At 45.3% G+C, this 26,455-nt stretch overlaps 1 protein-coding gene across 1 annotated transcript; it reads left to right on the forward strand.

Moving 5' to 3' along the window:
- Nucleotides 1-3,232: 3,232 nt before the first annotated feature.
- On the forward strand, nucleotides 3,233-26,443 carry LOC123114998 (uncharacterized). The gene is made up of 5 exons (XM_044536319.1): nucleotides 3,233-3,258; nucleotides 23,037-23,166; nucleotides 23,300-23,393; nucleotides 23,696-23,777; nucleotides 26,290-26,443. The coding sequence occupies exons 1-5, from the start codon at nucleotides 3,233-3,235 to the stop codon at nucleotides 26,441-26,443; spliced, it is 486 nt and encodes a 161-aa protein (XP_044392254.1).
- The last annotated feature ends 12 nt before the right edge of the window (nucleotides 26,444-26,455 follow it).

The following is a 26,455-nucleotide window of genomic DNA, read 5'->3' on the forward strand; positions in this document are numbered from 1 at the left end:
AGAGCCTACAAAAATGTCTTATATTTTGAGATGGAGATAGTACAAATTTGTGCCATTAACTACCAATTACAGAGAGATTAATCAAGGGCATGAAAACCCTAATTGAAATTGACAGATCGAACTGCAAAGAACACAAAAACTACAAGCCACAATCACAACTAATTCCAGCTGCACACATCCCTTTGCCTCACCCTCACGTGCCGCTCGCGCGCGAAATATACCGCCCGAACGCTCCAGATCAAAGGGGCATTCCACGCCGGCATCGCGTGAGTGGGTCAGGCTGTTTTGTGCAGCATCATGTATCCAAGTGTAAAATTTGATACTTGATGTATGAAACTGAACTTCTTCGACTACTTCTTGTATCAAGAATGCAATTCAGTCGTATATGAACCTGGATGTATTTTTTTGGTTATTTTTGATGTTTCTTCTACTGCCTGACAGATAATGAACAGATCGAAAGTTTTTCCCTGAACAAACAAATGAAAAAGAAAACGCAAAGGCCCCCGTTGGCAAAACAAGGCTCATCACCCAGACCAAACAGCAACCTACCACACCACGCCAAAGCTGAGCTCCAAAGGCACACAAGCCAAAACTTAACCCATCAAGTCACGTTTTGATCACACCTAGAAACAGAAATACAAATAGCAGGATCACACCCACAGATATTACAACCATAAGAACTTCCAAATCCTGCCGAAACCACCAGGATCTGGCCACAGAAAAGCTACGAAGAGAGCAGAAACCAAAGAAATTAATGCAATCCTCCTTGTCATTGGATTCCAGTCATGCTCCTTGTCTAGATTTCCTCCATAACCATCCTCATCTTCCTGGCCCCTTCCTCAGCTTTTTCTTGATCTTGGCTTCTCTCCAGGACTTACGATAATAGCACAAGTTATAAACCACGGCAGAAGGATCATCAGGATTTTTCAAAACATGTCCTATTCGTTGAGGACACCCGAGCTCACGAGGAGCTCCACAATGGCGGATATCCGCACGCTTCGCTTCAATTATGAGCCAGCGTCGCGCGGTGCTCCTCCAAGAGGGATAGGATGTATTGCTGCTCCGCCTGCATTAGGGTGAACCCAAACGCCACATGCCACACGGCGTCGATGGACATCGCCTCCTCGACGGGCGCTTCCGCCTCCACCGAGGACAGCTCCTCCTCCACCACCTCTACCATGACCATCGAATCGCCCTCCTCCTTCGAGCTCGACTATGGAGAGCTCAGAGGTTGGCCCACCTCAATGAGGGTCTGGCATTTGGTGTCCGCTGCGTGCACCTTCTTCGCAATTTTGGGGTTGCGCCCCGGTGACAACTACTTGAACCACGAAGCCAGTAGCTAGTGATTGCAAAGGCGGACGGCGAACGCGATGCAAAATAGGGTGGTCGGACGGTAGAAGGCGGTCGCACGGTGGGAGAAGGGGGTCAGAGGTAGGTCTTTGGCATGTGGTCAAGCGGTTTTACATAGTTGGCGTAGGCGGAGCGGCGAAGGCGTGAATTCGGATAACCGAAGTACTAGACTCCTCGTCGTCGTGCCGGCATGAATGTGGGTAGGTGGATGACCAACCATGTCCGGTGTGAATGCGTGGAGGGTTCTACAAAGGGATGGCCCGAGCGAGGTTTTGGGGTGGGTATGGGCTGTAAGAGACCGACATGGCTAATGTCCATACTCCCCCAAAGCTCCCAATATATAGGGATGGGCTACTGGAATTCAGACATTTTGATCGGTCCAACCCAATTTGGTGATTCGCGTATGAGGCATAATAGTGTCCGGACCGCCCGGTCGGATATTTGCGGGTGTTTTGGTGATGCGCGTTGGAGATGCCCTAACTCTTGTGAAGAAGTAACAAAGTACTAGTATGTAATGGTGAGTGTCGAGTAAATGTTTTTTTGAGCCGAGTGCTGAGGAAAGTGAGTGAAATGCATCATCCACTAGCTCAAACGGGTTGCACATTTTTGGCTAAAACTCAAGAAATGACCAGATCTAAGACATAAACTCGTTTATGTGATAAAATTTAGGCAAAAGAGATCCGGGAAGGGAAGTTCCGTCCATAAAGTTAATGTTTTACAGTGGTTTTTTGTGGGACAACCACCTTATCCAATCCTTACGTAGATCGATTTCTCTATCTGTTAACAATTTTGTTTAGAGCCTATAGATTTGAGTCGGTCGCCATGATCTTAAGCTGCAACTCATCTTGCCAGGAAAGAGGCAACATGTGCACTCTGTGACATCTTATCCATCTGTCCATCCCATCATGACATCCATGACAATTTTGAACAAAATCCAGATGCCAAGATAAAAGTTTCGAAGTCGCACAATATTAGAATAATCAGATGGTATTTCTAAAAATAGACTAAATAGATGGTGACTTATCATAATCATAAACCAGGCTTCCCCCCAAGTTTCTCTCTTCACAACCTGGCTAGGGTTGGCCATCACAAAAAAGAAAGAAAGAAAGAAAGAAAAATCTAGCTTGGGTTGGAATATAGAAGACAGGGATATAAATACAATATACATCTATAAATATATTTATGAAACCATTAAGACAACAAATACATGTCATATATTGAACAAAAGTAACTATCGTAATTCGTAACTCATAATCATGTTGGGCAACTCACGTGATCATACACCTTGAAGCCCTAAGAGGAAGGGAGAGATTGGTATCTAGTACTGTAAACCTGTAGTCTCATAGTGGACTACTCACACAAGAGGGTAAGGGTGTACATTAGGTGAGTTGTCGTATCATTAACCGAGCAGAGCATTGAAGGTAGATAAACCTTGTATCATTCGACACTCGTTTTGAGAATGTGTTACCATAGCTCTAGGTCGGCGTGTAGACATCGTGCGAGTTCCCTTCTTGTCTTGCGACGACGAGACATGCCACGGCCGCAGCGGCTGCTCCGGCGATGGCGAACCCCCATATGAAAGCAGCTAGAGGACGCGTCACTTGGGTGAGCACAGCAACTCGGATCTGCACCACGCTCCTGCGAAAGGAGAAGGTGACGGTGAGCAGCGCGACGACCTCCACGGCGGCCGAGATGACGACGATGAAGTCGACTGGCGAATGCTGAGCCGCGGGCTTGATGACAGCTTCGATCCAGAGGGACCGACCGAACAGGAAGTTGGCCAGAGTGATTGCGAAGCAGATGCGAACGTCCATGGGGACCAATTTGACGCTTGTGAGCTAACTCCAGCGAAAAACTAATTGAGTGTAGACTAGCTGTGGTGATGGCGGCGCCGAGGAAAGCTCCGTGGTATATATAGTGCAGTTTAGCGTAGACGGGGGATATGCCCGATTTGTCGCATCATAAAAGGCAAAAGTACCGCGCGTGTCTCAAACTTGTCGCAGACTCGCAGTACAGTCGCTTGTTGTCCCCCGCGCAGCGGAGAACACGATTACACTACAGCACGCACGAATCAGCAGCCTCATACTTAGTACTATCTAACAGGATCGCCCGCGTATTTAATTAGCTCTCATAGTAGTTATCTATCCACGTCAGGTCTATACAATTGTCACACTCATAGTAATTCACACTTCAGAGCTGCTCTTCTCCACTCCAACTCCGAGAGCATTCCGCGAGAATTGTTGGACGTGGATTCCGATACTCTCCAATAGTGGAGGCTCCAGCTGTCAAAAAACAAACAAAGGAGTAGTCGATGCTCTAACACTACTGCCAGCTCACCACCCCTTCAGTGATCGGTTAATAGTGTCACGTTCAGAAAAACTTGTCACTAGTACGTACTCCGCGTCGTACTATGCACATGATCTGACACTATGTTATTGAATTCATGCTTCAGCAATTACTCTAAAATTCCAAACTGCTGGAGAGGACCTGACATATACTCCAACACTCTTCCTCATGTCTATACTTCTTTGGAGTTATGACATGGACAACTAAAGCGGAGGATGGAGCAAATATTTTATTGTGTTACTGGGTTTTGAACCTTGAACCTCTTGGCTGTAAGGGCATCTCCAGCTGTTGGCCCCCCAGGAGGGGCAAAAAATCGCCCCCTGGAGGTGCACCGGCGCTAAACCGCGCACTGGGGGCGTGATGCCCCCCAGTCGCGGCGCCCACGGTTAGTCAAAAAAGTCAAATACGGCGCAAAAACAACTCAAATTTAATGCAAACATCGGCGAGTTCGTTCAAACTTGAACATATTTTACAAAAACAGAAAAAACTACCGCGGGCTACCCCCGCCGTCTCCCTCGCCGCCCGCCTCGCCGCCCGCCCACGCGGTTCTACATGCCGAGGAGGCTGTATAACCGCGTGTAGTCACCGCCGTCGTCGTCATCGTCGTCGTCGCCGCCCCAACCTACGCCTCCGCCGCCCCTGCTGCATCCCTCCCCCGGTTGGCGCGGCGGGTTGGACGGTCCGGGGGCGTCGTCGTCGTCGTCGTCGTCGCTGTCGAGGACCACGACGCCGTGCTCGTCCTCGCGCCCACGTTTGCGGGCGGCGATCTCCTCCAGGGCCCGGCGCTGCCGGACCATCTCGTCGCGGAGGTAGTCGTCCCGCGCCCACCGCATGGCGTTCTCGTCGGAGAAGCCGCGCCGGGCTATCTCCTCGTACTCCGCGGGGAAGCCGGGCTCCGGCTTGGGCTCGACGAGGACGAAGCGGCCGGTGGGTGGAGAGGCGTTGGCGCCGATGCGGACGCCGGAGCTGCGGGTGCGCGCGCTGACCGGCGTGCCCTGGGGCTCCGGCTTGACGGGGCGGAGGCAGGGCGAGCCGCCGGACGAGGAGGAGGACCCCCCGGTCTCCATGCGCCTCGGGGTCCAGGAGCTTCCCCGGCGGCATGAGAAGGAAGGGGGAGCGGGGTACTCGAGGCGCGGCATGTTGCCGCCCTCGATGTACTCGAGGACGGCCTCCAACATGCGCCCGGGCACGCCCCACCACCAACGCCGGCCGGCGGCGTTGAGCCTGCTGGAGGGCACGGCGCCGTTGGTGGCCTCGAGCTGCTGGGCGTGACAACGGCAGAAGTAAGGGTCCCAAAGCGGGCTGTCGGGGACGTACTGTGGCCCCTCCCTCACCGCACGCGGCAGGTTCGAGCGGATGCGTGCGATCTCCGCACGCCGCGCCGCGTCGGTGGGTACCGGGGGCACCGGCACGCCGCCCGCGCTGATCCTCCACGCCCCGGGCACCCGCATGTCCGGCGGGACCGGGTACTCGGCCTCGTAAAGGAGGCGAGCCTCGTCTTCATGAAGATGGCGGCGGTCGAAGCCGTTCGCCACCGCGCCGTCGCCTGGGAAGCGCTCGGCCATGGGTGTGAACTGGAGACGGCGAAAGAGAGGAGAGGAGAGGGAGGAACGACGACGGCGGGAGAGTGCGAGTCGGCGAGTGCGCCGGGGCGCGTCATATATAGGCCGAGGCGTGCGTGCCACCGTGCGTACACGTGGCGGGCGAGGGATGCGCGTCCTCCGGTCTTCACTGCGCCGCCCGTGTGGCATCAATGGTGCAGGCTGACCGGCGCGGCAGCGCGCGGCAGCTTTGGCATTGATTCGCCGCGGGAAACGAGGCGATGAGGACGACGAAGGGCCGAGAAGAGAGCCGTGTCGCTGACGCGGCGGGCCCGCGGCTTTTTCGCGCCAAAACAGTTCGCCCGGCGCCCCCGGGCGCCCCCCAGCGCGCCGGGTTCGGACTGGGTCCGCCGGCGCTGTTTTCGGCCCAAGCCGGCGAAAATCGGGCTCCTGGGGGCGCGACTGGGCCGTTTTTTCGGTGCCGGCGCGAAAAAAACGTCTGGGAAGGCCTTCCTGGGGGCACGGCTGGAGATGCCCTAAGTTGTAGTACTGATCTAATCAGCTCACCCATCAGTCTGAACAAATTGAGAGGAGCATACATTATACTCCAACATATGCGTCCGTCAGTACTAAGATATGAATTTCCTGCAAAATATATAATAATTTTATATATTAACGCATGACCATGTTGTTAATAATAAGAAATGCAATTATAAGGAATAAATTTTGTATAAATCTATATGACTTCATTATGCAATACACACTATTTTATATATTAACGTATGACCATCTTGTCGATGATCTATTTATATACTTGAGGGTCGAGATGCAATAACTACACCAATAAAATTTATATGCAATCCTCACACCCACTAGATTAGTTATTGTGCACGTGTGTGCACGCGCATATGTGTGACTATATGGATTAATCCGATTATTTTCGTATCCAGACTCCTTGTATGGTTCCTGCTTGCATATACATTTGTAGCAAGAATAAATAAATTTACAACCAAAATGACCAACACCTCCTGAAGTCTTTGCTTCTAATGATGTATTAATGTCTTTGGTTGCTAGTACGAAGCAAACCTCATCAATTTTACATTGATCTGTGTTAGTGGTCTTGTATAGCTGCAAATTGTAATTTTGATAGTGGCCTTGTATACAAAAATGGGGGGAGTATCATTTATGTACTCCTCCAACGATTTTCATGTGGGTGCCTAATCAATCATCCATGTTTTTTTGCGATCACCTCTAAAGAATTATGTACATTGTTGATAATATTCCATCATCATGTGCACGCGGTTGGCACCAATAATTCCATCAACCTCACATCACCTTCCATGGTAGGACGTATGCCTAGTTATAGAGAGCAATCACTCATCCCGTCTTATAAGGTAGAGGAAAACCAACAACTTTCTAGTATATACAAAACCATAAACTTTCTCATATATATACACAAGATAAAAATATGTCGGTTATGGTCTAGTTATAAGTTGGATTGACGCTCAGATATTTGCTTACGTGTCTTGTGGAACTTTTGGACTTATTTTCCTAAGATAAAACAAACAACATTGTGGATCTCTGTCCTTTCAATCTCTTTCGGTTCCTCTCACCTTGAACATCTAATGATAACATGACGGGAGAAGAAGAACCATAGATCATCCTCTAACATATAGTTGATCTATTGTATTTCCTTTCCAAGATTATTAAAGTTGGATTGTTAAAAAAAAGTATTTGAATGCAGTATTTGCATGCTTTATGAAATCGTTTTTGAAATGTTTTATAGTATGTAATCTAAACCAAAAACTTTCTTCTATTGTGCTTTTAGTATAATTACGTGGCTCCTTTTCTTTGGGATCTATGCTTAAATATTGGCCATAAATATATAGATCTAAACATCAAAATGTTACCGATGATGCGGATTAACGTGGTGCTTAGAAAAGAACCTCGTATTGTGCTTTTAGTATATACTGTATATGGTACTCCCTTCGTCCCAAAATATAAGACATATTTGCAAGCTAACATACCTTACAAAAACGTCTTGTACTGTGGGACGGAGGGAGTATATAGCATATGGGTAATTCTATCTCAGAAGGCTTAGAATTTGAACCGCCATTGTATTTATGCCATCTTTGATAGTTTGATTTTGGGACTGCTAGAGATGTCTATCACCTATGTTTATAGGGTGTATGGTCACGGCCGCGATGGTCAGTTCTCCCATTCTCATTTTCCCACAAACCCTAACCATACTTGGATCGATTGATTTCCGCACTCTCGCATCCACCCCTTCGCTCCCCCGGCTTCTGATGTTCACATCTCCATTTGCTTATGCACCGCCATCTCTGAACCAGTGTGGTGAAGTGCTATCATCCCCAATCCCGATCCACATGTGCATATTCATGGACAAGCCCCTCCTCATACCACAATGGTGCCACAAAGTTGGATTGGCTACACGCCCATCCACCGTCTATCCCCCTATACCAAGACGTACCCTGATGTCACCGCCGTTACCTTGAAAGATATAACCCGATACATGCCTTTATGATGATGTGATGACCATATTGTGTAGCTATGTATTAATTTCAATCCCTTAGTCAATTTGCATCAATTAATGATGTGTTCTAACTGTTATGATATTCCCTTGACCATTTTCGCTTGATTGTGTCTATCTGTACTTTGCATTTACATACACACTATTGTTCATGTTGTAAATTGATTTTGTTATACCGTTCAAATGGATATTTGTTTTGCTTTGTTGCTTTTATTTATAGTTTTTAATCCTATTACTTATGATCATAATTGTTAAGCATCATGTATAGTTTTGATGGAAAACTATAAGAACATATACTTAGCCCTGGATGATTTACATGGCTTACTCTGTGTAATTGTATAATCGATAGGAACATATCCCTATCAAAATTTGTTTATTTTTCTAATGTCTTTTCTCCCCTCTCGCCTGATCTAGATAGTTACTAATTAGAACTTTTTTTGTCTTTTCTCCATCAAAACTTGATATGAACACTGTTGGAAATATGCCCTAGAGGCAATAATAAAATGATTATTATTATATTTCCTTGTTCATGACAATTGTCTATTATTCATGCTATAATTGTGTTATCCGGAAATCGTAATACATGTGTGAATAAATAGACCACAACATGTCCCTAGTAAGACTCTAGTTGACTAGCTCGTTGATCAACAGATAGTCATGGTTTCCTGACTATGGACATTGGATGTCGTTGATAACGGGATCACATCATTAGGAGAATGATGTGATGGACAAGACCCAATCCTAAGCATAGCACAAGATCGTGTAGTTCGTTTGCTAGAGCTTTTCCAATGTCAAGTATTATTTCCTTAGACCGTGAGATCGTGTAACTCCCGGATACCGTAGGAGTGCTTTGGGTGTACCAAACGTCACAACGTAACTGGGTGACTAAAAAGGTATACTATAGGTATCCCCGAAAGTATCTGTTGGGCTGACACGGATCGAGACTGGGATTTGTCACTCCGTATGACGGAGATGTATCTCTGGGCCCACTCGGTAATGCATCATCATAATGAGCTCAATGTGACCAAGTGTTTGGTCACGGGATCATGCATTACGGTACGAGTAAAGTGACTTGGCGGTAACAAGATTGAACGAGGTATTGGGATACCGACGATCGAATCTCGGGCAAGTAACGTACCGATTGACAAAGGGGCTTGTATACGGGATTACTTGAATCCTCGACATCGTGGTTCATCCGATGAGATCATCGAGAAATATGTGGGAGCCAACATGAGTATCCAGATCCCGCTATTGGTTATTGACCGGAGAGCTGTCTCGGTCATGTCTGCATGATCCCTGAACCCGTAGGGTCCACACACTTAAGGTTCAGTGACGCTAGGGTTGTAGAGATATTAGTATGCGGAAACCCGAAAGTTGTTTGGAGTCCCGGATTAGATCCCGGACGTCATGGGGAGTTTCGGAACGGTCCAAAGGTAAAGAATTCTATATAGGAAGTCCAGTTTCGGCCACCGGGAAATTTTTGGGGGTCACCGGTATTGTACCGGGACCACTGGAAGGGTCCCAGGGGTCCACCGGGTGGGGCCACCTATCCCAGAGAGCCACGTGGGCTGAAAGGGGAAGGGAACCAGCCCCTGGTGGGCTGGTGCACCCCCCCTTGGGCCTCCCCTGCGCCTAGGGTTGGAAACCCTAGGGGTGGGGGGGCGCCCCACTTGACTTGGGGGGCAAGTCCCCCCCCCTAGGCCGCCCCCCCTTGGAGATGGGATCTCCAGGGCCGGCGCACCCCCCTAGGCCCCCTATATAAAGAGGGGGAGGGAGGGCAGCCGCACCCTAGTCCCTGGCGCCTTCCTCTCCCCCCGTACCACCTCTCCCTCTCGCTTAGCTTGGCGAAGCCCTGCCGAGATCGCCGCTGCTTCCACCACCACGCCGTCGTGCTGATGGATCTCCATCAACCTCTCCTTCCCCCTTGCTGGATCAAGAAGGAGAAGACGTCTTCCCCAACCGTACGTGTGTTGAACGCGGAGGTGCTGTCCGTTCAGCACTAGGATCATCGGTGATTTGGATCACGACGAGTACGACTCCCTCAACCCCGTTCTCTTGAACGCTTCCGCTCGCGATCTACAAGGGTATGTAGATGCACTCCTCTCTCTCGTTGCTAGATTAACTCCATAGATTGATCTTGGTGAAGCGTAGAAATTTTTTTATTTTCTGCAACGTTCCCCAACAGTGGCATCATGAGCTAGGTCTATGCGTAGTTTTCTTTGCACGAGTAGAACACAAATTTGTTGTGGGCGTAGATGTTGTCAATTTTCTTGCCACTACTAGTCTTATTTTGCTTCGGCGGCATCATGGGATGAAGCGGCCCGGACCGACCTTACATGTACGCTTATGTGAGACAGGTTCCACCGACTGACATGCACTAGTTGCATAAGGTGGCTAGCGAGTGTCTGTCTCTCCCACTTCGGAGCGGATTCGATGAAAAGGGTCCTTATGAAGGGTAAATAGAAATTGGCATATCACGTTGTGGCTTTTACGTAGCTAAGAAACGTTCTTGCTAGAACCCTATTGCAGCCACGTAAAAACATGCAACAACAATTAGAGGACGTCTAACTTGTTTTTGCAGCATATGCCTTGTGATGTGATATGGCCAAAAGTTGTGATGAATGATACATATGTGATGTATGAGATCATGTTCTTGTAATAGGAATCACGACTTGCATGTCGATGAGTATGACAACTGACAGGAGCCATAGGAGTTGTCTTAATTATTGTATGACCTGCGTGTCAATGATTAAACGCCATGTAATTACTTTACTTTATTGCTAAACCGTTAGCCATAGTAGTAGAAGTAATAGTTGACGAGCAACTTCATGGAGACACGATGATGGAGATCATGGTGTCATGCCGGTGACGAAGATGATCATGGCGTCCCAAAGATGGAGATTAAAGGAGCTATATGATATTGGCCATATCATGTCACTATTTGATTGCACGTGATGTTTATCATGCTTTTGCATCTTATTTGCTTAGAACGACGGTAGTAAATAAGATGATCCCTCATAATAATTTCAAGAAAGTGTTCCTCCTAACTGTGCGCCGTTGCGAAAGTTCGTTGTTTCGAAGCACCACGTGATGATCGGGTGTGATAGATTCCAACGTCCACATACAACGGGTGTAAGATAGATTTACACATGCAAAACACTTAGGTTAACTTGACGAGCCTAGCATGTACAGACATGGCGTCGGAACACAAGAGACCGAAAGGTCGAACATGAATCGTATGGAAGATACGATCAACATGGAGATGTTCACCAATGATGACTAGTCCGTCTCACGTGATGATCGGACACGGCCTAGTTGACTCGGATCATGTATCACTTAGATGACTAGAGGGATGTCTAATCTGAGTGGGAGCTCATTAAATAATTTGATTAGATGAACTTAATTATCATGAACTTAGTCTAAAAACCTTTGCAAAAATGTCTTGTAGATCAAATGGCCAACGCTCATGTCAACCTCAACTTCAACGCGTTCCTAGAGAAAACCAAGCTAAAAGATGATGGCAACAACTATTCGGACTGGGTCCGGAACCTGAGTATCATCCTCATAGCTGCCAAGAAAGCATATGTCCTAGAAGGACCGCTAGGTTTAGCACCCATACCAGAGAACCAAGACGTTATGAACGCTTGGCAGTCACGTGCTGATGATTACTCCCTCGTTCAGTGCGGCATGCTTTACAGCTTAGAACCGGGGCTCCAAAAGCGTTTTGAGCAACACGGAGCATATGAGATGTTCGAGGAGCTGAAAATGGTTTTCCAAGCTCATGCCCGGGTCGAGAGATATGAAGTCCCCGACAAGTTCTATAGTTGTAAGATGGAGGAAAATAGTTCTGTCAGTGAGCACATACTCAAAATGTCTGGGTTGCACAACCGCTTGTCCCAGCTGGACATTAACCTCCCGGACGAGGCGGTCATTGACAGAATCCTTCAGTCACTCCCACCTAGCTAAAAGAGCTTTTTGATGAACTACAATATGCAGGGGATGGTGAAAACTATTCCTGAAGTATTTTCAATGCTGAAATCAATGGAGGTACAAATCAAAAAGGAGCATCAAGTGTTGATGGTCAATAAAACCACTAGTTTCAAGAAAGGCAAGGGTAAGAAGGACGGAAAGAGAGTTGCCGCGCCCGGTAAATCAGTTGCCGGGAAGAAGCCAAAGAATGGATCCAAACCTGAGACTGAGTGCTTTTATTGCAAGGGAAAGGGACACTGGAAGCGGAACTGCCCCAAATACTTAGCGGACAAGAAGGCCGGCAACACTAAAGGTATATGTGATATACATGTAATTGATGTGTACCTTACCAGTACTCGTAGTAGCTCCTGGGTATTTGATACCGGTGCCGTTGCTCATATTTGTAACTCAAAGCAGGAGCTGCGGAATAAGCGGAGACTGGCGAAGGACGAGGTGACGATGCGCGTCAGGAATGGTTCCAAGGTCGATGTGATCGCCGTCGGCACGCTACCTCTACATTTACCTACGGAATTAGTTTTAAACCTCAATAATTGTTATTTAGTGCCAGCTTTGAGCATGAACATTGTAGATGGCTACTCATTTAAATCCGAGAATAATGGTTGTTCTATTTATATGAGAGATATGTTTTGTGGTCAAGCCCCGCTGGTCAATGGTTTATTCTTGATGAATCTCGAACGTGATGTTACACATATTCATAGTGTGAATACCAAAAGATGTAAGGTTGATAACGATAGTCCCACATACTTGTGGCACTGCCGCCTTGGTCACATTGGTGTCAAGCGCATGAAGAAGCTCCATGCTGATGGACTTTTAGAGTCTCTCAATTATGAATGATTTGACACATGCGAACCATGCGTCATGGGCAAAATGACCAAGACTCCGTTCTCCGGAACAATGGAGCGAGCAACCAACTTATTGGAAATCATACATACTGATGTGTGCAGTCCAATGAGCGTTGAGGCTCGCGGAGGCTATCGTTATGTTCTCACTCTCACTGATGACTTAAGTAGATATGGGTATGTCTACTTGATGAAACACAAGTTTGAGACCTTTGAAATGTTCAAGGAATTTCAGAATGAGGTAGAGAATCAACGTGACCGAAAAATAAAGTTCTTACGATCAGATCGTGGAGGAGAATATTTAAGTCATGAATTTGGTACGCACTTAAGGAAATGTGGAATTGTTTCACAACTCACGCCGCCTGGAACACCTTAGCGTAATGGTGTGTCCAAACGTCGTAATCGCACTCTATTGGATATGGTGCGATCTATGATGTCACTCACTGATTTACCGCTATCATTTTGGGGATACACTCTAGAGACAGCTACATTCACTTTAAATAGGGCACCGTCTAAATCCGTTGAGACGACACCGTATGAATTATGGTTTGGGAAGAAACCTAAGCTGTCGTTTCTAAAAGTTTGGGGATGTGATGCTTATGTCAAGAAACTTCAACCTGAAAAGCTCGAACCCAAGTCGGAAAAATGCGTCTTCATAGGATACCCTAAGGAAACCATTGGGTATACCTTCTACCTTAGATCCGAAGGCAAGATCTTTGTTGCCAAGAACGGGTCCTTTCTGGAGAAAGAGTTTCTCTCGAAAGAAGTAAGTGGGAGGAAAGTAGAACTCGATGAAGTACTACCTCTTGAACCGGAAAGTAGTGCAGCTCAGGAAAATGTTCCTGTGGTGCCTACACCGACTGGAGAGGAAATTAATGATGATGATCAAGGTACTTCGGATCAAGTTGCTACTGAACTTCGTAGGTCCACAAGGACACGTTCCACACCAGAGTGGTATGGCAACCCTGTCCTGGAAATCATGTTGTTAGACAACGGTGAACCTTCGAACTATGAAGAAGCGATGGCGGGCCCAGATTCCAACAAATGGCTTGAAGCCATGCAATCCGAGATAGGATCCATGTATGAAAACAAAGTATGGACTTTGACAGACTTGCCCGATGATCGGCGAGCGATAAAAAATAAATGGATCTTTAAGAAGAAGACGGATGCGGATGGTAATGTTACCATCTATAAAGCTCGACTTGTCGCTAAGGGTTATCGGCAAATTCAAGGGGTTGACTACGATGAGACTTTCTCTCCCGTAGCGAAGCTGAAGTCCGTCCGAATCATGTTAGCAATTGCCGCATACTATGATTATGAGATATGGCAAATGGACGTCAAAACGGCATTCCTTAACGGCTATCTTAAGGAAGAACTGTATATGATGCAGCCGGAAGGTTTTGTCGATCCTGAGAATGCTAACAAGGTATGCAAGCTCCAGCGATCCATTTATGGGCTGGTGCAAGCATCTCGGAGTTGGAACATTCACTTTGATGAGATGATCAAAGCGTTTGGGTTTATGCAGACTTATGGAGAAGTTTGCGTTTACAAGAAAGTGAGTGGGAGCTCTGTAGCATTTCTCATATTATATGTGGATGACATACTTTTGATGGGAAATGATATAGAACTTTTGGACAGCATTAAGGCCTACTTGAATAAGTGTTTTTCAATGAAGGACCTTGGAGAAGCTGCTTACATATTAGGCATCAAGATCTATAGAGATAGATCGAGACGCCTCATAGGTCTTTCACAAAGCACATACCTTGATAAGATATTGAAGAAGTTCAATATGGATCAGTCCAAGAAGGGGTTCTTGCCTGTGTTGCAAGGTGTGAAATTGAGCTCGGCTCAATGTCCGACCACGACAGAAGATAGAGAAAAGATGAGTGTCGTCCCCTATGCCTCAGCCATAGGGTCTATCATGTATGCCATGCTGTGTACCAGACCTGATGTAAACCTTGCCGTAAGTTTGGTAGGAAGGTACCAAAGTAATCCCGGCATGGAACACTGGACAGCGGTCAAGAATATCCTGAAGTACCTGAAAAGGACTAAGGATATGTTTCTCGTTTATGGAGGTGACGAAGGGCTCGTCGTAAAGGGTTACGTCGACGCTAGCTTCGACACAGATCTGGATGACTCTAAGTCACAAACCGGATATGTGTATATTTTGAATGGAGGGGCAGTAAGCTGGTGCAGTTGCAAGCAAAGCGTCGTGGCAGGATCTACATGTGAAGCGGAGTACATGGCAGCCTCGGAGGCAGCGCATGAAGCAATCTGGATGAAGGAGTTCATCACCGACCTAGGAGTCATACCCAATGCGTCGGGGCCAATCACCCTCTTCTGTGACAACACTGGAGCTATTGCCCTTGCCAAGGAGCCCAGGTTTCACAAGAAGACCAGGCACATCAAGCGTCGCTTCAACTCCATTCGTGAAAATGTTCAAGATGGAGACATAGATATTTGCAAAGTGCATACGGATCTGAATGTCGCAGATCCGTTGACTAAACCTCTTCCGCGAGCAAAACATGATCAACACCAGAACTCTATGGGTGTTCGATTCATCACAATGTAACTAGATTATTGACTCTAGTGCAAGTGGGAGACTATTGGAAATATGCCCTAGAGGCAATAATAAAATGATTATTATTATATTTCCTTGTTCATGATAATTGTCTATTATTCATGCTATAATTGTGTTATCCGGAAATCGTAATACATGTGTGAATAAATAGACCACAACATGTCCCTAGTAAGCCTCTAGTTGACTAGCTCGTTGATCAACAGATAGTCATGGTTTCCTGACTATGGACATTGGATGTCGTTGATAACAGGATCACATCATTATGAGAATGATGTGATGGACAAGACCCAATCCTAAGCATAGCACAAGATCGTGTAGTTACTTTGCTAGAGCTTTTCCAATGTCAAGTATTATTTCCTTAGACCATGAGATCATGTAACTCCCGGATACCGTAGGAGTGCTTTGGGTGTACCAAATGTCACAATGTAACTGGGTGACTAAAAAGGTATACCACAGGTATCCCCAAAAGTATCTATTGGGTTGACACGGATCAAGACTGGGATTTGTCACTCCGTATGACGGAGAGGTATCTCTGGGCCCACTCGGTAATGCATCATCATAATGAGCTCAATGTGACCAAGTGTTTGGTCACGGGATCATGCATTACGGTACGAGTAAAGTGACTTTCCGGTAACGAGATTGAACGAGGTATTGGGATATCGATGATCGAATCTCGGGCAAGTAACGTACCGATTGACAAAGGGAATTGTATACGGGATTACTTGAATCCTCGACATCGTGGTTCATCCGATGAGATCATTGAGGAATATGTGGGAGCCAACATGAGTATCCAGATCCTGCTGTTGGTTATTGACCGGAGAGCTGTCTCGGTCATGTCTGCATGATTCCCGAACCCGTAGGGTCCACACACTTAAGGTTCAGTGACGCTAGGGTTGTAGAGATATTAGTATGCGGAAACCCGAAAGTTGTTCGGAGTCCTAGATGAGACCCTGGACCTCACGAGGAGTTTCGGAATGGTCCAGAGGTAAAGAATTCTATATAGGAAGTCCAGTTTCGGCCACCGGGAAAGTTTCGGGGGTCACCGGTATTGTACCGGACCACCGGAAGGGTCCCGGGGGTCCACCGGGTGGGGCCACCTATCCCGGAGGGCCACGTGGGCTGAAAGGGGAAGGGAACCAGCCCCTGGTGGGCTGGTGCGCCCCCCTTGGGCCTCCCCTGCGCCTAGGATTGGAAACCCTAGGGGCGGGGTGCGCCCCACTTGACTTGGGGGGCAAGTCCCCCCCCCTAGGCCGCCGCCCCCCCTTGGAGATGGGATCTCCAGGGCCGGCGCACCCCCCTAGGCCCCCTATATAAAGAGGGGGAGGGAGGGCAGCCGCACCCTAGTCCCTGGCGCCTCCCTCTCCCCCCGTACCACCTCTCCCTCTCGCTGAGCTTGGCGAAGCCCTGCCGAGATCGCCGCTGCTTCCACCACCACGCCGCTGTGCTGCTGGATCTCAATCAACCTCTCCTTCCCCCTTGCTGGATCAAGAAGGAGGAGACGTCTTCCCCAACCGTACGTGTGTTAAACGCGGAGGTGCTGTCCGTTCAGCACTAGGATCATCGGTGATTTGGATCACGACGAGTACAACTCCCTCAACCCCTTTCTCTTGAACGCTTCCGCTCGCGATCTACAAGGGTATGTAGATGCACTCCTCTCTCTCGTTGCTAGATTAACTCCATAGACTGATCTTGGTGAAGCGTAGAATTTTTTTTATTTTCTGCAACGTTCCCCAACAAACACATTAATTCTCCAACAACGGTTTCAAACAATGATGACAACACCTTGATGAGTTTCAACTGATAAGAAACTGATCCTCCACGTCTCATTTAAGAGGAACTCACTCTACTATAATGGAAAGGATATAACCAAGAAAGTGAATGGTTTCTTTCATTTCTTATTCCATCGTAATTGACATCATTGGCTAAACATGTAGACCTTTACTATGTATGATGTTTTTCAAAGAGTTTGACATTTAATATGAATATGATTTTGTGCTAATATAATAATCATTTCGTGTGTATGTCAGTGTGTGCTGGGGATGTGGCATCAAATTAAGCATTCTCCACTTTCCTAGAACTAGCTCTTACTAGTACAAATTACTTTGGCAGTTCAAGCGCCTGAGTTGAGGCAGTCCCATGCTCGGCTTGTCGCGGAAATCTCGCCCAAGGAAATCATCCCATTGGCGGTCCGCCAAAAAATCTACAAGAGATGTGTCCTTTCTTAGGAAGTTTGGCTGACCGCCGATGATGGGTTGAGACTTCTCTTCCCATCACCTCCGAGGGTGGCAAGACCACCATGAATGGTGTTTTCAAACTGACATGCAGGCCCGGCCCTGATGGGGGGGCAGGGGGGGCGGCCGCCCCGGGCCCCCGAATGGTAGGGGCCCCCACGTATGTGTGCTATGTGTATTAGGCCCGTGAAAACAAATGACCCAGCACTAATTAGGTGCAACATGCCTTGTACGTGAAGGTGCAGTAGTGGGCAAGTAAATCAACGATACCCTCAATTAGTGGAATTTCCGCTTCCCACGTGTAGGCCCACACACAACATCAGCGATCGACCTAGCCGCACATCAATCCCTCAAGCACACATCACGCACGACTCCTGCCGCCATAGCGTCCTCCCGCGGAGGCCTCACCGATGCTTCCTCCTTCAACGGCGTCTCGGGTGATTTCTTGTTCGTCGGACAGGAGTAACAATACCCCAGTTTTGGACAACATAATAGGTAAGCATCTTCTTGATTCATTATCCAAGAGCTATCTAGGTTCTGTTAGATAGGAGTAGCTGGTGAAATTAGCGGAGAAGAGTAGGTTGTAATTGTCCGGCCTTCTGATTAATGAATCTGGCTGTGTTCGATGAAAGGCAATGGAGAGAATGACTACTAGGATCCATGGATTAATGATACTAATAGCTGAGACAAATTAATTAGAGAATGCATGGTCTATTTAATATATTTAGGTGGCTAAATTATTTTTAGCGTTGTAAATTATAAAGTAATTCTAGCTGCGCGATAAGGAGCCGTTCAAATATTATTTTTTGTGTGTGGCCAACTATATATGAAATATACACCGTGTGTAACTTCCTTGACAAATTTAAAGTAAGATAAAATTAATATAATCATATTTAGTTAAATCACAAAACTATGTCGACATGCTGGTTTTGCACTTCGTCGTTAAAAATTTAAGAGTAACCCGTATTTAAAAATATCAAAACATGCAACGATGCATAAAGGGCCCCCGGTTTCGTTTTCGCCCTGGGCCCCTGAAATCTCAGGACCGGCCCTGCTGACATGGATGAACTGTTCTGCACTAATGTAATGTGTAGTATCATGCAAAAATACAAAACAAAAAATGACCAAGATTAAGCTACCGAGAACGCCAAATCACAAGTACCCAAACACAAGAACATACATGCACTACTCTACCTAAGACTCATTTATAGTATGTAAACAAAGACGATACACACATTCCAAATAAACTTTTGACGAGGTGACTAACCGTATTACATTCTTTGGATATTATGCTTAGGATTGCCTTTCAGAAAAACTAGACCTCCCACGGCGGGATATCATAGCATAGTATGATGCATCCTCATGTAATGTCAACTAGAGATATATTGAGATGACAATAGCATTTAATGAGGAAAGAGAGGATACTAGTATCAAAATGTGATAAAATATCATGTTAAATGAGTGGCTACTATTAGTTATACAATATGATAAATTAGATTATCTAATATACTAGCTTATGATATTATGCACTACAAAGGTAGTATCCATCCATAGCTTAGACTAGTCATAGTGGGAGTAACATACTTCCTCCATCCTCAAATAAGTGGACGTTTAACATTTAAAATTTATCCACAAAAGAGTGTCATGTATCTGACACTGGTCTATGTAGCTACTATACCCTACTCACTACGATAGCTCTTACGACTGGATCAGTTGGGATTTCCTAGGACAGAAATTCCAAAGTTGGAAACTCCTGGAAGAAGATAACTTCGAAGTTCGAACTCCTTGGACAAGTCTGAAGAGGACTTCCTAGTAGAGGGCGATTTCGAAGCTGGGATTTCATAGGAGAGGGCAATTTCGAAGTTGGGATTTCCTAGGAGAGGGCAAATCTAGATGTACATTTCATGGAGCACCTAGCTGTATAGCTTTCGTTGCAAGTCATCTCTCTAGGTGATTAAATTTCCTTAGCTAGCTAGACTAGACGGAGCTCCCGCCGGTTGCCAAAACTAAAACTTAAAAAACGACATATCTCCACTATGAATCTCAAGACAGCTCATTCCAACATATATTTCAAATGCAGAATAGTATAATATTTAGAAGGCCAGCCATTCTAGCAACCAACGATGAAGCTGGATCTTTCAAAAAAAAAAACGATGGAGCTACAGGGTGGACAGTGTGGGCTGCGGCCCACCCTGGGATTATGGACCGGCCTATATACCATATGCAATTAGAGATGGTGGGCATCCCTCAAAAAAAAATTTAGAGATGGTGGGTCAGAAAAAGAAAACATCCCCGTCCCTGTCTGCCTCGCTGTACCCCGCCGTCCTCGCCGGACGGCCAGCCAGCCACATAGGAGCCTCCTGCCTCTCCTAAGGCAAGTGTCTTTCTTGTGTGGTTGTGGGTGTAAGTTGAAGTTCCCTCGTCTCACGGTGACAGGGGCGGGCCCACCTCAATTCAAGGGTATTCAGTTGAATACCCATTATTTTTGGCAAAAAAAACTAGGTATATATTGATATACACTGTGTATTTATAAGGAAAAATGAAGTTTTTTTTTTGAGGGTAAGGAAAAATGAAGTTGTACACTAAAACCTACTCGTCTAGTATTTCCGCTCAAAACTCCACGACTTGGCCCATTGGCCCAAGTAGCTGTAACCCACGCACGCACGCAGACCATCGATCAGTCCATTGCCCAAAAAAACATCGATCGATCAGATCAGACAGAGATGAACCGACATCTTTCTTCCCCTGTTCTCTTCCCACGCGAAGGCCAGCCGCCTGGCGGCCAGGGCTGTTGCCATCGCCTGCTCGGCAATCACACGTGCGCTCGGCGGCGCGGCAATCCATCCCCCGCTCACCTTGGTTCTGATCCCTGCAGCTGTAGTCAGTAGCGGGCAGCTGCCAGCAGGCATTGATTCAGTTTCAAAGCCACAACCCACCGATTAGATTCAGTTATAACTGCTAATTAGATGTATTAACCCTTCACTTTTGAAATTGGGACCTCTCCTCTCATACCAATTATTATTTCTTGCTCGATTTGAAATCATCTATCGCTGCAGGCAGGGGCACTGTTTTCTTCTCGTAAATATGCTGCAGTACATACATACAAAAGTAAGTTAGTGTGAACACTTGTCTGTCTATTTGAGTACAGTGAAATTAGAACGTGTTTCCAGTCTATTATGAGTTATTTATACATGAGAATTTGCAAATTTCCATTTAAATCTGCAATGTGAGAATGTTTATAAATTTAGAATTTGTTACAATGAGCATTATCTTAAAGAATGGTACTCTAAAACGTGATGAAAATTTCACAAACTTGAGAAGTTTAACACAGTTGTCTATGATGCTTGTTAAAACAGGGATGGCTCTTTGGTATGAGATTGTTTACAAACTTCTCAAATTGGTGCTAGTTCTTCCTGTTGCAACACGTATTGACATGGTCTTTTCATCAATGAACTATACAAAAAAACAAGCTAAGAAGCAGGATGGGGCAAAAATACTTGAATGATTGCTTGGTCACATTCATTGAGAGGGAATTCTTCTTGCAAGTTAAGCATGAGGATATCATCACTCATTTTCAAAGCATCAAGGATGGCAAAGTTTTCCTGTAATTTGTAAGGTTTCTTATCATTTATATATCTTAGATTTTGCCACAATATGTTAAACAATGTTTACTTCTATATGGTGAACTATACCAAGTTATGATCAATATGTATGAATATAATATACTATGCAATATATTTTATATAGTTTAGAACAAGTACAATATGCTGCTAAAATCAGTTATACACGCCAAAAGGAAGGTTATGGCTTCCATTTTTTTTCAAAATTTGAATACACAGTCTTCAATTCCTGGGCCCGCCCCTGCACGGTGAGAAGAGACCCCATGAATGGCTGCAGAGGACCAAAACCCACTCCAAAGCAACTTGCGCCTGGTTAGGTAAGCACGGGAACGGCACCTCTGATATGCACGTACGACACTGGAGCGTTGACAATGGTGTCGTTAGGAAAAAAAGCCAGTGGCTTGACGACAGCTTTGATCCAGAGACACCGACGGAGGCGAGGATGGCCACAGTAATGGCCAAAGTGTACTCGATGCAATCTCACAGCAACAATATCTAAGTACACATGCTCAGCAATGGCAGAGCTAACCCAAATGCTGCATACATTTCAACTGTACGTTTTAAAAAGCAGCGTTCATCTCTCAGACGACAGACTATGAGAGCTTCTTCATTTAAAATCCTGGTTAGGTCGGTGTGAAATTGTCGCGGGAGTTCCCCCGTCTTGCAGCGACAAGCGACCCCATGGCGGCAGCCACAATTGCTCCGGCGACGACGACCAACACCCACACTAAAGCAGCGAGAACACGCATCACTTGGGTGAGCACGGGACCTCTGGTCTGTAACTCTGTACGATGTTTGTGCCGACGGTGAACAGCACGACGGATTCCACGTTGGCCGGGAAGATGACGAGATGTAGTCGTTCGCCCAATGTTGCGCCAGGGGCATTGACTACGGCCTCGATCCAGAGCCCAGAGGGAGGCCGAAGGCGAGGTTTGCCACGGTAATGGCGAAGTAGACGTGCACGTACGGTAATGGCGAACTAGGGGCGACGGCTGCAGTGCTCTTGTATTTCTGGGGGCAAAAGGCATGGCATTTATAGTGCTTTTGCAGTTTCGTTCGGTGTCTGAAAGTGAAACAAAAATTACTTAGTTGTAGCAAATTGCTTAATGTCATCGCTAAAGCTTGGAACCTTCGGCCATCGATGACACAGCACCAAGATAATCTCTTTATTATTAAGGTGGTCCGGTTTCTCCCAAGCTGTATAGTGAGATGTTTTTGTCATCAAGGAAGCATCCACGAACAAGAAAGATACATCGGCAATCCCAGATACTTCTCCATCGCTTTGGTCGCCTGACACAATAATCACTTGATTCACAAGCCGTCAAGCCGGATGTGTAGTTCACGAAAAATGAATTGTCTAAAGTTTGTCGATCAAATCTCGAGGAGATATTTATTTGTTCGGGCACTAAGCATGGCCAAAGTCTATCTAAAAGTATAAACAGGATCAAATTCTGAGACGGTTACGAAAAATTGTTGGTATAAACCCGGGCACTAAACCAACAGCTGTGCAACTATTGCCCATAAATTTTGTTCGATATTGCAGTTACGGATTTGCTATTTCACATCTAGATGTGAAATACTTATTTCACATCTAAGTCCAGAACCGTTGATATTGTTTGTCTTTAATTTTCGCGCAAACATGATCGTCTCGCCTGGCGCACCCGTTCGCTTCGTGTTGTCTGCCGCAGCGGCCTGTGTGGAATATCCTATTTGACGCATTTTGCGTCAAATTGTCGAGGTACCGCACATCCCTCGACTCGTTTGGGCCGGCCTTTTTATTTCCTGTTCGTTGTCCCCCTTCCTCCCTCGACCGCTTCCCTTTACCTCCGTCGTTCGACCGCTTTTTCACCTGCTTCTTCCTCTGGGATCCTACTCCGGCAAGAGACCGCCGCCCTCCGAAGGAGCCGTCGGGTCTCTGTGCTTCTTTCTCATCCATTCCACCGCATCAGATCTGGCTAACTTCGTCGCATTGGATCTTTATTTGCAGGTCGTCCGTATCTCCGGCGTGGGCGTCGACGCCGTCTAGGGTTCCGACAAGGTCGGCGTCGTCTAGGGTTCCGTCAAGGTCAGCACCGTCTAGGTCCCCGTCAAGCTTCGTCAAGCTCGGCGTCGACGAGGTAAACGCGCCCAAATTCCCATGTTATGGACCTTGCTCGGCGTCGACAAGGTCCATCCCCGTACGCGTCACTCTCCGGCGCCACTTGCACCGACACTCCCATCTGACTGTGTTCACCCCTTTGCCGGCGGCAGGTGCGACGGGCGGAGGCGGCGGGGAGTGGAGCTTGTTTGGATTGTAAACCAGAAGCTGTCCTTGGCATCCCGGGCTTGATTGCCGCTTTGGAAGGTAGCAAGTCTTCTTCCCTAAAAAAGGTCTTCTAGGTACTATACAAAACTGAATTCTCTCACAAAGAAAGTTCTAAAATGAGGCATGTAAGTAGCAAGCTGAACTCAGATCCCATCCGACATGCACATGACATGCCATGATGAATGATGATGCTTGTGTGATGAACCGCACAACCAGGCCACCTTTCTTTTCATACTCTGTAACCTGTCTCATGTTTTGGTCTGAATTATGTCTACTTTCTGAATGTCTAAGTTCTGGTTGGTTTCTGATTTCTGAATGTGTTGTGTTTTGTTCTTCTGCAGCCCATCCTGCACACGGGGGTAGGCGCGGACGTGAGGCTCGAGGGCTACTACCGCGTATGGCCGGCCTTGTGGACAAGCAGCGGTAGGGACATACATAGACTGAAATATGAACTCAACTGAACATCTGGACTCCTGAATTTGTGCATAATGTCATGTGGAGCGTTTTTTTTATTTGATTTGGATGTTTCTGAGATTAGACAAGGGGTTGTGCTCAGAGATTTCGGATTTAGGGGTATGATTCAACATGCTGTTGTTAGGAGGTTGTGTGTTCTAGCACTTGGCCTTGGGATTTCTGTTTTTGTTTCTTGATGATGATAGGGTGGTTTGTGTAGGTTGACATAGAAGTTTTTCTATGTTTTATAAATGTTATGTTTATTTTATGAATTTTGTAGCAGCAACATGGATTAGTTCTGGAGACTTGTTAGCATGTATTAGGTTTTCTTCTATTCAACCATTGGTAAGCATGCATCTATTAACATTTAGGTCGCTTGTCCATATTATAGGCTGGAGTAATTTTGTAAATGTTAGGCCATGAATTTATTCACATGTTTGTATTGATAAACGATGCATGTGTTGCATCCTACCCGCACGACTTTGTTTTTTTAATGTTAAAAAGTTTTCTTTAATTTGCATTTGATGCCCTAAATAGTCCTTTGCTTGCACAGTAGTGTTCTGGTGTTTTAGGTAATTTCCTCTGTTGTTCTAGGAGCAGTACTACCGATTTTTTTCACACTATATTTGTGAAATTATACAGATACAAATTTTGTTGTTAATTGCAGTATTTTGGGTGGACATAGTTAGTTAACAATGATTTTGTAGTATGGTGTCATTCATCTACCATACTTCCGTATCATTTTCCTTGCAAGTATTATCATAACATGATTATTCATGGTGTTCTTGTCCTTTGTGTTGCTTAGCAATTATTCTTTGGGCACACACACAAAAGCAGAACTTGTCTACCAATCCCTTTTAAGTACTAACATAGTCGTTTGATCTTTTTACTGTCATTGATATAGTTTGTTGACCTTTTTTCTATGATAATGTATTTAGTGTTCTCATTATCATGCTTTCTTCTGCGAATAGCACAACCATCAGTGATTCTAAATACTTGAATTATGTTCCTTGAATAATGTTCCTTGGAAAATGTTTCTCTACATACTTGAATTATGTCCCATAATAATGTTCACTTCGAAATGTTCCCTGGAAAATGTTCCGCCAATAACGTTCCCTACAAAATTGTTCCTTCAATATTTGATCCCTAAATTATGCCCCTTTCAATATGTTCCCTAAATAATGTTCCTTGGAAATTGTTCATCGAATAATGTTCCCTAAATACTTGAATTATGTTCCTTGAATAACACTTGAATAATGTTCCTTGGAAATAGTTCCCTAAATAATGTTCCGCCAATAATGTTCCATACAAAATTGTTCCTTCAATATTTGATCCCTAAATTATGCCCCTTTCAATAATATTTCCTAAATAATGTTCCCTCGAATTTGTTCACCGAATAATGTTCCCTAAATACTTGAATTATGTCCCCTAATAATGTTCACTTGGAACTATTCCTTCGATAAATTTTTCCGCTCAACATTTATATATCCCTAAAAAATGTTCCGCCAATAATGTTCCCTACAAAATTGTTCCTTTAATTTTTATTGTTTCATAAATAATGTTCGTTTGAAACTGTTCCGTAAATAATATCCCCTAAATACTTGAATAATGTCCCGTAATATTGTTCATTTCGAAATGTTCCTTTGAATAATGTTTGTTCAATATTTTGGACCCTTTGTTCAAATAGTGTTCGCTAAATAATGATACTTGAAAAATGTTTCCCTAATTTCTGTAATGTTCACTTCAAATTGTTCCTTCTATAATGTTCCCTACAAAATTGTTCCTTCAATATTTGGTATATAAATAATGTTTCTTCAAAAATGTTCTCTACATAATGTTCCTAATACTTGAATAATGTTTCCCAAATAATGTTATCTTGGGAATGTTCCTTTGATAAAGTTTTTCGCTCAAATTTTTTATGCCTCCAATAATGTTCCCTACAAAATTGTTCCTTTCATATTTGTTTCCTAAATAATGTTCCTTGGAAATAGTTCCTTAAATAATGTTCCCTACAAAATTGTTCCTTCAATATTTGATCCCTAAATTATGCCCCTTCCAATAATGTTTCCTAAATAATGTTCCTTGGAAATTGTTCATCGAATAATGTTCCCTAAATACTTGAATTATGTTCCTTGAATAACACTTGAATAATGTTCCTTGGAAAATGTTTCTTTGGAGCAGATTTTTTTGACATCATGAACCCATACTAAACTGGAGATGCATTTCTGCCTACAATTAGTGCACAACTTCAAGCCTTTGTTTGCTGCTACATATGGAAATACTACTTTTAACATAGGAAATTTTGAGTCGAGATTTGTACCAGCTCTGAAGGTCAATTTCAGGCGCCTTCTCTATCTTTTTTGGAACTCTCCCATGTGCTTTTATATGAGTGATGAACAACTTCTTTGTTCTATACTCTCAATAAAAGATAGAAAGTGTTTTGAATTGACTGGAATTTCCATGTCTTTCTTTTTTTGTACAGGTATGACTCAGGAATTTTCCTTCTCAGTATCTTAGCAACTACAAAGGTCTCGGAATCGAGGGTTTCTCTAATGTATGTACCCCCACCCCCACCCCAGTTTCTCCAACGAAAACAGTTCCATTCCATTTTTCTGATTCTTCGGAACATAACATAAATTGAACTGCAA

Source organism: Triticum aestivum, chromosome 5B, assembly GCF_018294505.1.
Source record: "Triticum aestivum cultivar Chinese Spring chromosome 5B, IWGSC CS RefSeq v2.1, whole genome shotgun sequence".
Lineage (NCBI taxonomy): Eukaryota > Viridiplantae > Streptophyta > Magnoliopsida > Poales > Poaceae > Triticum > Triticum aestivum.